This window comes from Lupinus angustifolius, unplaced genomic scaffold (genome assembly GCF_001865875.1).
Source record: "Lupinus angustifolius cultivar Tanjil unplaced genomic scaffold, LupAngTanjil_v1.0 Scaffold_5_147, whole genome shotgun sequence".
Taxonomy (NCBI): Eukaryota; Viridiplantae; Streptophyta; class Magnoliopsida; order Fabales; family Fabaceae; genus Lupinus; species Lupinus angustifolius.
This window is the reverse complement of record NW_017717359.1, coordinates 25,641-42,029: the sequence shown is the minus strand read 5'-3', so window position 1 is coordinate 42,029 and position 16,389 is coordinate 25,641. Positions and strand designations below refer to the sequence as shown.

The following is a 16,389-nucleotide window of genomic DNA, read 5'->3' as shown; positions in this document are numbered from 1 at the left end:
TATGAGGCCATGATAAGTGTGAATAGCTAACATTGAGACATCATGTCTTAAACCAAAACCTTAAGGCAATAGTTTATCATGTTGTGTGTCAAAGTAGCTCTTTACACTTCTTATGATCCGTAAAAATGGGACGCCCTAGTGGTGGGAAGCTCCCCGACTACGAACATGTCTAACATGTGATGTCACAACCGATGGTTCGAGTGAGATATGGTGGACTTAAATAGGAGCAAACCAATATGTGTGTGGTACCCATACTTGAGGCAATATTGTTGGATAAATTCAATTGTGAAATCCGACAATAAATATGAGGGGATGAACAAAAGAGTTTATAAGTGGAAAATACATATGTCGCCATTGTCTTAGAGTTTTTTCAAGAATTAGCGTTTCACATTAGTTCTTCACTATTCTCATGCCTAGTAACAATGGGACTCCTCGATGATTGGAGACTACTGGATCGTACAAGAGTCCAACACCTTATAAATTATATGGAGTTTGAAATTTAAATAATATTTTGGTTTTGCAACTTATAATTTCATTATTCTGATGCTCCAAAGCCAAATAAGCCCAATTGATTAAACTTGGTATGGAATGGTTTGGTTTTAATATTGGAAAATATAAAGAAAAAATAACTATATATTAATGATGATAACTATTAAATAGTAAGTACAAATAAAACATATAAATATAAATTATAAACAAATATTGTATATTTATTTTGTCAAATAGGTCTATCAGATTAGATAACCAAAAAGATTAGTCTCCAACAATTAGTATCAACTAAATTTACTAAAGACCAAAAAACTAGCAAGTTAGTTATTTATGAAGACAATGTTTATTGGAAGGATTAACATGATGTTCATTTTGTCTTGAGATTTAATTGGGCCAATTTATTTTTTGGAGGACTCTTTTGGTATCCATTCAATTTTTTATACATGTTTGATGTTTTACTCAAATGAAAAAGTGTCAACTAATTTGTTTAAAAAACCATTTAAAATATTTTGATGTGTAACATTTTTCTATTAATTAACGAGTGACATGACGTTATGTTGTTTTATATCTTTTCTATATCTTTTTTCAAAGCTTCCATAATGTTGATGATAATGGATGCATTTTTAAAGGATGATTTCTAACCATTCAAAACAAGAGTGTTATATTCATGTACACTTAGTATATCATTCATTATTTATTGTTCATTTATATTACTTATATTTAAAGATCAATAATATTTAATATGAATGGTATATGATACAATAACAATATAAATAATTCTTATACCAATAAGGATTAATTCAGTAGTGTAGAGGTTCGCTAACTAGATTCTCAAAAAGACCGAATTATTAGTGGTTCGATACTTATTAAAAGGGATATCATCACATTTCAATAGAGATTAATTCTTTTACCCAAAAAGTAAATGATATCTTTAGTAGAACCAAAAAATATAAATAATTTTTATCATATGGATGTATTCATCTTATTGTAGAGGTTGTAAAGCAAGTGGTTACAAGAAGGAGGTGAACACAGGTTATCAAATGTGATTAGAAGAAGCAAAGGTTGGCATTTAAAACTTCAAGAATTGATTATGTCTCCCTTTCCATATTTTTTTTACTTACCAATGCAGGCAACTCTTCCAACACCAAATTAGGAAGGATTTAATATATATATATTGACAGTGTAAGTATTTTTATACTGTCAGTCAATCATCCATCATTGATTTATTAATTACTATTGACTCTCAAACAAAAATAATACAAATCAATGATAGATAATGTAAAAAAATTTACACTATCAACGCACAGATTTTAAACTAAATTTGGAACATTGAGTCTTTTGTTTGTTTAATCTAATGTACTTTAGAGCCGCAATCTCGACCAATCAGCCTTTTTTTCACACGGTTGCCACATTGACATCACCAATGTTCTGTCAGTCTCGGCTTCAAAGATGAAAGCTGGAATAATGGAATAAGAGAAAAACTTGCACAAATATCTTGGAATAAAACCCTAGCATTGCAAGCTTGGGTACACCACATTCGTATAAATTTTTTATGAGATCCTATTAATTAATTTTTTTTCTAAAATAGATATTATGTATTAGCTGTAAAATATAATATAGAGATAGATCTTTCCCCAAAAAATGAATCAACTAATATACTAATTATTATTACTAGCGTGTTGACATCCACTATCGTGTCTGTCAACCCGTTTTCCTATCATTTATAATGTATAGTTTGTATGTCATAAATGTCAAACATAATATTTTGTGTTAAATATTTGTAATCTGTAGTTGAACTTATTTGATTGGTGTAATGTTCTACACTTCTACATTAAAGACTGATAGTCATAATGTAGGAATAAAAATAATTAACCAAATAATATGAGCATATATTAGGTGGAGATGAACATTAGATTATATATAATTTTTTTGTAAAAATTAGAAAATAGTGATGGCAAAATAGGGAGAACCACAAATTACACCATAATAGGTGGTTATTTTGGGTTTTCCCTTTATAAGTAGTATAGATAAGTAGTATAGATGATGGGTTAAATAAATATTTAATTATTAAAAATTTAACTTAAATATATATTTTTTCCAATCAATAACACCAAGTGTTATAACTTCCATAAAATAGATGTTATTGAATCCAAAATATCATAACCAACTTAAATTCTCAAATATTATACAATTTCATAAATCAAAATTCTCATTCTGAAAGTTAAATTCTCAAATATTATATAATTTCATAAATCAAAATTCTCATTCTGAAGTGTAATCACACTACTTAATATTTATACTTTTATACTATATATAAAATCAAAACTTGAAATAATTACTACTATGATTATATTTTTCTATTTTTATATTTTCCTATTTTGCCCTTAATATTTTTTATTTCTAAAGGAAAACCATATAATCCTAGATAACTATATTTAATACATCTCATTTTAAGTTGGATATTGTAATAAATACAAAAATTATAACATGAAGTACATCCAATAAAAAAAATTATAATTCTCTAACGTAAAAAATACAAATTTAATACTTAATATCATAAAATAAGACTGCGAGTCGACAGACACGAAATAACTGTCGACACACTAGTATAAATAAGAACAAAAATATTATTTTTTTTATAATTAAAGAACTGAGCTTATACTCATTATTTTCTTTTTAATTGTCTTTAAAGATTGAAATATAGATTGAGAATCATAATTAATATATCTCTTTATATAAATTTAAATAAGGGTTTTTCTAATTCTTTAATTATCTCTCATTAATAATTATGATCATTATATTTCACGGAATATCTTTTTTATTAACTATTTGTGATTAAAATTGTAAAATAAGAATTAATGTTGGTTTTGTAGACAAATAAATTGATTTTTTCTAAAAAAAACAAATAAAATGAAGGAATATAAAATAATATCAAATTAATAACAACTTAGTAATATTTTAGGGACCAAATAATTGACCACTCCTTACTTGGATTTCTGAACACCCACGTTCCCCTCTCTTTAATTAGTTACTCTTACATATAAAAATAAAACTCTTCCTTTCGGTGAATGCTCTTCCAAACACTATAGATTATAAAATATCCATATTTTATACATCTTCCAAGATTCATGCCTTCAATTAATTTGGGACAACAGAGAGAAATAGAACTAGTGGAACATTCATTAGATGTGTGCCTATATAAACATTCATTAGATGTGTGCCTATATAAAATGACAATAATGGAGAAAGAGAAATCCAACATACATTAATAGATTCTGCTTATTTAATTGGTAGCATCAAATCTATACAATGTCAGTAAAAGTTTTTACAGGTATTATATCATTCATTATTTATTTATATATATAAGATAAGACAATGATGATTAAATATGAATAGTGGATGTTGTAATGATAATATAAAAATATCTTAGATGGGTGCTGACATTGTTTTCCCTCTTTAATTAAAGTGACTTTGCTGGTCCCATTTTAGCATACAGCTAGCCACACATGAGAAAGCTGTGCCTCATGACCCTTCATATTTCTCATAAGACAAACTTTGTATGGAAGAAAGTCCCTTAAAAACATGATCATATGTGATGCAACAATTGACAGTCCAGAGCAATAAGCATCCCATATCCATTCTGTTACTAAATAGAATAGTTTAATATTATATTTTAAGCGAAAATTCTACTCTTTTTTTGTGTTAGATTGATAAAGAATTATCTAATTTATGATTTAGTTAGTCCTAAACAATTTATTATATAAGCAAAAACTGTTATAAACAATAAGATAGTAAACTCAAATAATAACTAACAGATAAAGATAAATTATAGATAAACTCAAATAAAGTAAGACTAAATAAATCATATATAAGATATTATCTATCAATCTAAATATTCTCTAATAACTTACAACCAAACAACTCATATATCAAAAAATTACAAATTACAATCACCTCTACATCTAGCCTGTTAATGTAATAGTAACTAATCTTATGCAAGACAAATACAATTTCTAAAACAAAAGAATAATTGATATAATTAGATCAAACTTACAAAGTAGTCAATGTGATTTTCCTATTTTTATTGGGTTAAGTAAGATGTTTTTTTTTGTCTAACCACATCTTTCTCACAAATAATAGTCAATTCTAAATTGAGAATATTAACATACTGAAAAAATTGGGATTCTATATTCCGAAATAATTATATCATTTGTCTTTAGCCAATCAAATTTTATAGTAATAAGTGTTATATTATGTTTTTAGAATTTTTTTTAATTAAATGATATTTTTATTAGAGTGATAGATGAATTGAACAAGTGATCTCTTCCATGATATCACTAACTCTCTTGGTAAAATATTTCGGTACACCAGACTCAAACTCAAGTTTTCACTTTTGAGAAAACGTGCAAATGATACATTAAGATGATCTAAGTTCACATAATAAATTTGATTTTTGAAGGTGAGGAAATGGTGGGTCCAAAGATGGGGAATCATACACCTCCAAAGTGAAGTTTAGATCACGAGGACAAGAGTTTATTAAAGTTATCACATGATACACTTATCTCCATCTCACCCTTTTCAAAGATTAAGACTCCTCCCTCTCACTCCCTTATCCTTTTCCAAAACCCTTTATCATATCATATAACCTTGCCCTTACTCCTCCTTCATAATCACACTATGGGTTATGTGGATCACTATTTTTTTGTGCTTTTATGTTAATTCCAACTAATATTCGGAACCCAAAAAATATTATATCAAAATAAGCACCGAATACTAATACAAATTAAATATCTACCATTATATATATGATTTAATATATATACATTTACAATATAAATGTTTTTTATTTTATCAATAAATTATTTATTATTTATATACTAATTAACATTGATTTTTAAGTAAAAGTAACATCAAATCTCATATGTTAACAATGTAAAAAAAATTATACTCACAGCATATAGATTTTAAATTCTTATATATATATATAGCGAGCACAAACATATGGGCACGCATGACATTCTATATAAAAAAGTGATAATTAATTATGTAATAAATAAAGTAATCCTTATTCTTGACATATCTATCTATATTATGCAAAAAGAAATGGGATTAAAATATGCAGAAAGACAAAAGTCAACCAGACCCATAATTAATATATCAACAGTTAAACACACAGAGAGACCCGGAAAGGAAGAAAAAATAGTCTCAAAAGCAGCACCTAATCTGCTTTAAATCACCAGAAGACAAAAGTGCCCATATATTAGACACAAATCTTTCCTTATATAGTTAAAGTTATGGTCCAACCTTTGATTCCCTTACTTAAGAGGTAAGCATGCATATCCACATATATATATATATATATATATATATATATATATCAAAAAGGACTCACTTGTTTTATGATTAAGTGGAAAAAACTTACTCTACATTTTGGTTATTCATTTTTGAAAAATTTAATGGTTTAAATTAGTTAGTAAATTTAAACTATTGAATTTCTCAAGAATGTATGATTAGGATGGTAGAGTAAGTTTTTTTCACTTACTATAGAAATAAGTGGATCCCATCTAGAGACTAATGGAAAAAAGATTAGGCACCAATTTTTTTTACACTTATAGAAATACTTTACTTTCCATTCCTTCTCTCCATTTCTTATATATTTTATTAATGTTTAGCATTGTTAATTTTTGTCGGTATAATTGCTAAGTTTTATTTACTACTGTTAGATTTAGCAATGAAAGAAGAATCATACGAAGAAGAAAGTAGGAAGAATTGAAGATGGGTTGAAGATGATAAATAGAGAAGACAGAAATGGAATGAATTGGTTGTTGATTAACAACCTGAACTTTCTATTTATGGTAAGTTTCAACTATCAAGCCCAATTACAAATACAACAAAGCCCAATTAGTTTCTACGCTACAACTACTTGAATTACATTGAGTTATACTTAACATTCTCCCTTAATTCAAGCTAGCTTCACTTAAAACACCTAGCCTCTTCCTCTATTTTTCGAAGCTCTCCTTCTTCAAAGGTTTTGTTAAAATGTCAGCTTGTTGCTCCTTTGATGGACAGAACTCTAGTCTCAGATTTTGTTTCTCCACTTGACCTCTCAAGAAGTGGTACTTTGTGTCTATGTGCTTGCTTCTACCATGTGCCACAAGGTTCTTCGCCAAGAAAATTGCTGATTTGTTGTCCATTAATAGAAGCATTGAGTCATCACAGCATACTCCCAGCTCTGCTAGCAGAGATTGCAACCATAAGCCTTGACAACCACCCAAGTAAGCTGCAATGTATTCAACTTCACATGATGAGAGTGTCACTACTTCCTGTTTTTTCGAGCTCCAGCTAATAGGTGCCTCTCCAAGCTTGAATAGGTAACCAGTTGTGCTCTTTCTATCATCTCTGTCTCCGCTCCAATCTGCATCAGTGTAACCATACACTGAGATTGGTTTGTTGCCTTTGTTGACAGGGAACAACACACCAAAATTGATGCTTCCCTTTAGGTATCTAAGAAGTCTTTTGACAGCCATCATGTGAGAGTTCCTTGGATCTTCCATATGTCTAATAACAAGGCCAACTCCATAGGTGATGTCTGGTCTAGAGTTACAAATGTATCTTAGTGACCCTATCATCTGATTATAGAGTGTTGCATCAACCTTTTTATCATCTGGATTTCCTTTGCACAACACATTTCCAGTCTCTGCTGGTGTGAAGCTTGAGTTGCAGTTAAGCATGTCAAACTTCTTCAGCACATCAGTAATATATTTCTTCTATGCATTACTATGCCTTCCTCTGATCTTACAAATTCTATTCCAAGAAAGTATGACAAATTGCCTAGATCAGACATTTCAAATTCTAACTTCAGCTTTATCTTGATGCCTTCTATTTCATCATCTCTGCATCCTGTTATCAAGAGATCATCTACATACAAACATATTATCACTGATGCGGTTGTAGGTGAGCTCTTGATGTAGATTCCATGTTCACTCGTGCATCTAATGAGGCCCTATTTGAGAAGGAATCCATCTATTCTTTTGTTCCATGCCCTGGGGGCTTGTCTCAGTCCATAGAGTGCCTTGTGTAATCTATAGACTTTCTGTTCTTCACCTGGAACCTTAAAGCCTAGAGGTTGTGTCACAAACACTTTTCTGTCCAGTGGACATTCAAAAATGCTGATTTCACTTCCATCTGGCTCAAGCTCCCATTCTTTGAACTTGTTATTACAATAATCAGTCTAATAGTCTCAATTCTTGCAATAGGTGCAAAGACTTCATCAAAGTCTAGACCAGGCTTTTGTAAGAATCCTTTGACAACTAACCTGGCCTTATACTTGGCCACTGACTTATCTAGTTTGAGCTTCAACTTGTAGACCCATTTCACTACAATTGATTTCTTTCCTTTGGGCAATGATGTGAGTTCCCATGTCTTATTATTCTCTATTGACCTGATCTCTTCCTTCATTGCTTCAGTCCATCAGACTTCTTTGGCTGCTTGCTCAAAGGTTATAGGTTCCGTTTCAGCTAGAAGAGCCATGTGGACCAAATCTCCCTCTGATGTGATTGTTGTATCTGAGAAAACTTCATAGTCCCTCAATCTTGCAGGCATGTTTCTTTGTCTTTGAGGCCTCTCACTCGTATCTGCATTGTCTTCTCTTGTTGTGTTGCTCACTAGAGTTCCTTGTGAGGTGCTAATGTCCATCTGGCTTAGGTTGTTTGATGGCTTATCAACTGAATCCCAATCCCAGGCCTGAGTCTCATCAAACCTGAGATCTCTACTATATGATATGACATTAGAGTTTGGATTGTATACCTTGTATGCACCAGTAGAGTGATATCCTAAGAAGATCAACCTTTCTCCTTTATCATCCAGCTTTCTTCTCTTGTTGTCAGGGATATGTTTGTAGCAAATTGCCCCAAACACCTTGAGGTATTTCACACTTGGTTTAACACCAGACCAAGCTTCTTCTAGAGTCACTTTGTTCAACCTGTTTGTGGGACATTTGTTTGTTATGTAGGTTGTTGTTGCCACTGCTTCACCCCAGAACTTCTTTGGTAATCTCTTTGTCTTTAGCATACTTCTTGCCATATTCAGGACTGATCTATTCACCCTCTCTGTTGCTCCATTGCGTTGAGGAGTGTATGGTGCTACTATCTCATGAATGATGCCTTCTTTGTCACAGTAATTGTGAAAGTCATAAGATACATATTCTCTTCCTCTATCACTCCTTAGCAACTTGAGTTTGCTACCACACTGCTTTTCAGCCATTGCTTTAAAGCTTCTGAATTTGTTGAAGACCTCATTCTTTCTCTTCAGCAAAAAGATCCAAAGCTTTCTAGTAAAGTCATCCTTGAAAGTTACAAAATAGTTGTTTCCTCCAAGGGACTGAACCTCTAGAGGGCCACATACATCAGTATATACCACTTCCAATGGCTTGATCGTTCTAGACGATACGTGTGGCTTAAAGGAGTTCCTTAATTGCTTACTTGTGATGCATTCTTCACACAACTCAGTAGGAATCCTGATGTTGGGTAGTCCTGTGACTAATCTTTCTTGACTCAACTTTTATAAACTTCTGAAGTTTAAGTGTCCAAGTCTGTGGTGCCAAATCCAAGTCTCCTCTACTATGGTCTCTAGGCATCTGCTGTCACCAAGGTTGATGCCAATTTTGAATGTCCTATTATGTGAGAGGAGAGCTTTCATGATGATGGCATTCTTCTTATTGAAAATCTTCAGCATCATATCTTCCATTCTCATCTTGTACCCTTTTTCTAGTAGTTGACCCAGACTTATCAAATTATTCTTCATCTTTGGCACATAAAGTACATTTGAGATATATGAGTTGGATCCATCTTTTCTTCTTATCAACACCTTGCCAATTCCTTCTGCAATGATGTAACTATCATCTGAAAATCTTACCTTGGTCTTTACTGAATCATCAAAGTTCACGAACCACTCCCTATGTCCAGACATATGGTTTGAACATCCTGTATCCAAGTACCAATTATAGGATGAGAAATGTTGATCACCCTTTGTATTGATCATTAGTAGTTTCTCATCTGATGTGCTTAACTCCAAGTCAGCCACCTCACCTTTTGCCATTAACAAGACTTCTTCATCCGAGTCTTCTTCCTTGGCTAGACTTGCCTATGCATCTTTACTCTTCATTCTGATGCAAAGTGGCTCCATCTCTTGCAGTTAAAGTACTGAATTTTGCTCTTGCCCTTCTTATTCTTTCCACTGAGTTTATAATTTCCCTTCCTGGCATTTCCTGACTCCACCTCTTGACTCAAGTCAGTGGAATTGTTCCTTGGAACTCCCATTCCAGTGTGGTATGGCTTCTCCTCATCAGTTTTTCTTCCTGAGTTCCACTTGCCATTTTCTTTGTTGAATCTGTCAAAGTGTTGTAGATTCTTCTTCTTCTTGAATTAAGCACTTTGTGCTTGCTGAGATTGTCTGTCGGTCATTCTTTCAAGAAATCTCTGCTCGTGTGCTTCAAGTGACCCTTGTAGCTCATCAATCTCGAGGTTGTCAAGATCCTTTGATTCTTCAATTGCAACCACAACATGGTCAAATTTTGCAGAGAGAGTTCTCAACATCTTCTCAACTATGCTCTGCTCAAGTATTTTCTCTCCACAACCTTTCATTACATTGATCAAGGTTCTGATTCTTTTGAAGTAGTCTGCTATGGATTCTTGTTCTTCCATTTGCAATAACTCGCCTACGCATCATCTGCAGCCTCACTTTCTTCACCTTTACTCCACCCGAATAGCACTTATCTAGGATTTCCCAATCTTCCTTAGATGTTGTTGCTGCAGATATTCTCTCAAAATTCGCATGATCCACACATAATTCCACCTTCTCTACTTTGGTAGAGTTTTCATCCAACTCTTGAACCCCTTGTTGTACAACATCAAGGCAATCTTGAAATCCAAAGATAGCCTTCATCTGGATGCCCCAATGATCGAAGTTCTTCCCATCTAAGATGGGTAGATTCATACTGATCCCATTTGATGTAGTCATACTTCACTTTATTTGAGTTAATTCTTGATCCTTGCACCCCGTGAGTTCCTTATCACAAGCTTCCTTTGAATTTTTGAGGGCTCCACCACAAGCTCCTTGATTATATGGCTCTTGATACCACTGTTAGATTTAGCAATGAAAGAAGAATCATACAAATAAGAAAGCATGAAGAATTGAAGACGGGTTGAAGATGATGAATAGTAGAGAAGACAGAAATGGAAGGAATTGGTTGTTGATTAACAACCTGAACTTTCTATTTATGGTAAGTTTCAACTACCAAGCCCAATTACAAATACAACAAAGCCGAATTAGTTTCTACACTACATCTACTTGAATTATATTGAGTTATACTTAACAACTACCTGTTAATCATCAAGTAAAATATTTATCATTTTTACATTAATTATCAACATAAATAAAAAATGAGAAAATTGTATAACATATCTATATCAATTTAAGATGGAATTTAATATCTTTAGGTTATCAGTGTAATTTTTTTTACATGATTAATACATTGTTCATGTGTATTACTTTTATTTAAAAAACAATGATAATTAAAACATAAATGATATAAGATACACTAATAGTTAAAATCTCTTATATTGTGAATACATACAATATTTCTTTATTTATAGTGTCTATATAAAAGTTATTTATTTCACTATTCGAAATATGTAAAAAATTGATTCAATTGTATGTTTGAAAAAACTAACTTACAGTTGTAAATTTGTAATATTTAATTGTGAGATTATAGGTTCTAGTTATAAAGGTAGCGGAAAAGTTATAACTAATTTATTGAATTAAAATTATCGGATAAATTTAATTCTAGAACTAACTAGAATATGTTAAATGACTAAAATAATAGGTATAAACTAATTATATATTTAGGAGAAGGTCAACTAATGCCTAATAACACTAGTGAGGGTGGTGAAAAAATAAGTTTAAGTTTAACTATTATTAAAAATAGTGAATTTAAAACCCCGAGAAATAATAGACTTAAACTTTTAATCTAAACTGTTCTTTGTTGTTTTCCTTTACAATTGTACTTAGGTCACTTGTGAATAAAGCCCATTTATATTTATCTATCTATCTGTTTATTTTTCATTTTAGTCACCAATTCTAGGAAAATTCAACGATTTATATTTACTCACTAATTCAAATAATTTGATTTACCTAGAATTGATGGCTATGATATGTAGTAAGTTAAAAAATTTATTATTGTGAATCCCCTTCCATAATTAATTACAATTTGTTTATTAAAAAATTAAATACATATTTATTTAACATGATCTTTTACGAGTGTAATATCTTTGTATTGTTAGTATACAGATTTATACACAGTCAATATATTATCCATAATTTATTTGTATTACTTTTTAAAAAAATAAATGATAAATAATATGAATGGTGGATGATATACATTTTTTCTCATCTTTTATTTAGTTACCAAAAGATGTTAATGTGGAGTTTTTTAGCTAACATGGAGTTAACTAAGATTTTTCATCGTTAAACACATCTTAATTTAATGCTATTCATTTATTCGGTAAAATAAAATTTAAATCGTCTACTTATTTAATTAGGAATTTTTACTTAATATAGTAGGATAACGTAAACGCTCTTATATTTTTAAAATTTTAGTTTTAGTAGTTTTCTAGAAAATAAATTTAAAACGCTATAAACTACTCTTTTTTTCTTTTGAAAAACTACCAACTTCAATTAGTTGCTTTGCTATCGATGAGCTGTTTAACCTTATTAATACTAGTTGTGATAGGCACTTCGTGCCTACTAGCCCATATTCATACTTTTACAAAGTTAATTCAAAATTTATATATTTTATTTTGGAGAATTAGAATATTTTTTTGTATTGAGTATACTTTATATTGCCCTTTTTATTGGAGATACTTTATATTATAATATTTTGTTTTATTATAATGCTAGAAGGGTGGTTAATAGGTTTGTGGTGATTACATATTTATATATAATTATATGTTTTTTTTGTAGAAATTAAAAAGTTTAAGGGTAAAATAGGAAAATGAAATTACACCATGGTAGTTATTTCATGTTTTTCCTTTATATATAGTATAGATATTCAATAGGCTATAGAATATAATAGGACCTCGGTTTTTGTGTTATATAAAAAGACCTTATTAATATATTCAATAGGCTAGAATATAATAGTACCTCGGTTTTTGTGTTATATAAAAAGATTAAAAAAAAGATTGCCACACACAGATAAATGAGATAATGTACACAGCCCAGTGTGCTGTTATTTCATTTAAATATGTTTTCTTTTGCTCATTGATATTGGATTTGATTTTCTTGTGAGGTGTGATATTTTTGTACTAACAAATTTGATACAATATATCGGGCGGAGGTTATAATTTTTGTTAAAGTTATATTTGAAAATCAATTAAATTAATTGAACAACTATTTAAAATATATAAGATAGTTAATGTATATGATGTTTGACTTAACTACTTTTAATATATTCCCTCTAGGAAAACCTTAGCTAACCACAAAAACAGAGAAATAATATAATAAATATTTAAATCACTATTGTAACAATAAAACATGTAATATAAAACTTACTTTCCAAAACCCTGAATTGATGTCACTTATATATTTATAGGATCCGGTTAGAACACTAAAGTATTCCTAAAAAATTTAGAAAAACTATCATTAGCTTAACCAAAAATATATATAAAATATTTTTATTTAATATTTAGGTATAAATTCCTAAAATCATTTTTCAATAATCTTATTAACCTTTTTCTCATCTTTGCAAGCTCATATATATAAATTAATATAGTAATCTGAAATAAATTTGAATAGAAGAAATGGGATATGAGAATATATTATTTTAATTGAATAAATTCTCTTAAAAAAAGTAACGCTTCTCATTCAATCTCATTTTAGTTAACTTTGTATTTCTCCACCTTGGTGCAATATAATATTATTTTTTTGGTGATTATGACTTATGAGGTTAGTTCAATATAAAACTATTTCTCTTATTATAAAAATGTGTACGTGGATATCTTCTCATATAATAGGATGCTCCTTTATAATAATATATATATATGGGTCGGTGGGTGGGGCGTTTATAAGTTATTTGTTATCTATAAATATGGGAAGTCTTTTTCATATATTGCTTTGTCCACTATTCATCTCCATGTATTCATATCACATGATAGTGAACCTCCTCCATTAGTCTCCTCTCCTTCATTTCTTCTACCACAACTCCTTCTTTGTAATATCTTCTCTATAACGTTTCTTCTTCTTCATATAACCAATCACAAACACACATAAATGGCCTTAGAAACACACCCTCTTCAATCTCTCACACCACAAGAATTCACTGAACTCGAGTCCCTCATCAACAAATACCACAAATTTGAGCCTTTACCCAACACATGCACATCCATTATAACATACCGAATCGAAGCTCCGGCCAAGACCGTCTGGCCTTTTGTCCGGAGCTTCGAAAACCCTCAAAAGTATAAACACTTTGTGAAGGGATGTAATATGAGTGGTGATGGTAGTGTTGGCAGTATAAGAGAAGTCACCGTCGTCTCGGGCCTCCCAGCGTCAACCAGCACTGAGAGGCTCGAGATTTTAGACGATGACAATCATATACTAAGCTTTAGGGTTGTTGGTGGCGAACACCGCCTTCAAAACTATCGTTCCGTTACATCAGTGAATGAATTCAACAAAGAGGGTAAGGTTTATACCATTGTTTTGGAATCATATATTGTGGATATACCACAAGGGAACACAGGAGAAGATACTAAGATGTTTGCTGATACAGTGGTAAAGCTCAACCTTCAGAAACTTGGGGAAGTGGCTATGACTACATTAATGCAAGCACAATGATGGAATGAGAAATTCTTAGAGATATTTGGGGTTAGAGATTTATTTTTCATGTTCTATATCATTATGTATTTGACTTATCGATTATGATATTGAAAGTGTAATTGAAATGAGAAAGAGTGATGGTTGAAAAAAGTATTTCTATGGCACACATCGAAATGATATAGAATAAGAGATTTTATCTTCCTAATTATATATGGATTTTATGAGTTATATTCAGATTTTGGGTTTTTGGGTGGCCTAGTTAGTAATCCATGGTAATTGCATATTTCATGGTTTTATTTTTGTTACACATCGAAATGATATAAAAAATTAATTACTTTTAAAATTTATGGTTACAAACAAGTATCGTTTACAAGAATCAAATCAGATATGAAGTGTGATCTTTATGGTGATCTTTCTTATTAATATTCTTCATGGTTTATATATGTAGTTTTACTTTTATTATTAGGTGTGTTTAGTTATTAGACAATTGAAATTTGATTTGTGTATATGCTAAGATAATAATTAGTTTGTGAGGTGACTTAAATTATTGTAGGCACGACTTCAATTTTAAATTCTAATTATCGGGTTGCACCCTTTTGTTATTTTAGGCAAGAAAAGTTAGTTTTTCACACTATTTTTCACATTTATTTTATAAGATGAAAAAAAATATGCCTTCAAAAGTATTAATAATTATAAAACATGTATAGAAAGGATGTCAGCCGAAAGAGTAAGAATGTGATGATTCTTGTTTGTTGATAGAGCTAAAATTCATTGTTGATAATTTCTGACTCCTGAAATGATTAATATATTTTACTATTTCCCATGAACATGGTTCACCATTAAATTTTTTTCTTCTGATTTATGTATCAAATTTTGTCTCACATAAATAAAAATATGTAATATTAATTAATTTTATTTTTATTTTTTTTATTTTTGATTCAATATTATTAGTATATGGCATAATTTGATACATACTTTGAGACAACAAATATTTATTCACGCAAACAAAACAAAAAAATAATTACTAACGTGTAAAGCTGAATATTAATGGTTGGAAAATTGGAAATAGAAATATTAATGGTTGGAATTTAAGAAACTAATATGAATAATGGTATAAAGCTGAATGAATCTTGAAATATGAGATTTGGCAGTCTTTAGAAAGTAATTGAGTGAGTCTGAGGTGAAGAGAAGGAACAATGATGTAGCAAATGATGTCACTACATATACAAGTTGAGAGTTGACATCACTTGGAAATATATAGTTAAGAAGTGGTTTAAAGCTGAATGAATCTTCAAATATTAAATTTTGCAGTCTTTACTCTTTAGAAAGTAATGGACCGAGTCTGAGGAGAAAAGAGTAACAATTGCTTTAAGAAGAGGAACAATGACGTAATTAAACATGAAAAATGAAATATGCACATCCTTCAATAAATAATATTATATGTCAAACCTTATTCTTTATTGACTATATTATTTATTTATTATAATATAAAAATTTATATATAGTAACTAAATCATTTACGATTCATTTATATTATTTTTATTAAAAAAGTAATAATAATTAAAAATAATTATAGATAATACAATAATAATGTATAAAACACACATTACTGGTACATACATTTTTTCTTGTTTATATTTCAGTTGGTATACACTCCACTCGAATAGAAATATTTTATACATACATCATATATTATGCCTCTAATGGGATAATTTATTTGTAATGAGGGATAATAAATTATCCCAATCATAAAATTGATAACTTATTTGTAAGAAGAGATAATTTATTTTTTAATAAGAGATAATGGTTTCTTATCGATAACAATAAACAATATAGAATAGTGGTATAAAACATTTAACTTTATTGGATTCTGCTATACTCCTTCTATTTTATCAAAAACTATACCGATTGATTGTATACCCAAGAAAATAAAAAGTTAATACAAAATCACTATAGATGATTGGTTCAATAGAAAAGATGGTGGTTGAGGAAAACTACTTTTCGTGCGGCTTAAACTTCGAACAAGTCAAA

At 30.0% G+C, this 16,389-nt stretch overlaps 1 protein-coding gene across 1 annotated transcript; it reads left to right on the top strand.

Moving 5' to 3' along the window:
- Positions 1-13,654: 13,654 nt before the first annotated feature.
- On the top strand, positions 13,655-14,566 carry LOC109337361 (abscisic acid receptor PYL2-like). The gene has a single exon (XM_019574327.1). The coding sequence runs from the start codon at positions 13,813-13,815 to the stop codon at positions 14,374-14,376; it is 564 nt and encodes a 187-aa protein (XP_019429872.1). The 5' UTR covers positions 13,655-13,812; the 3' UTR covers positions 14,377-14,566.
- Positions 14,567-16,389: the final 1,823 nt, after the last annotated feature.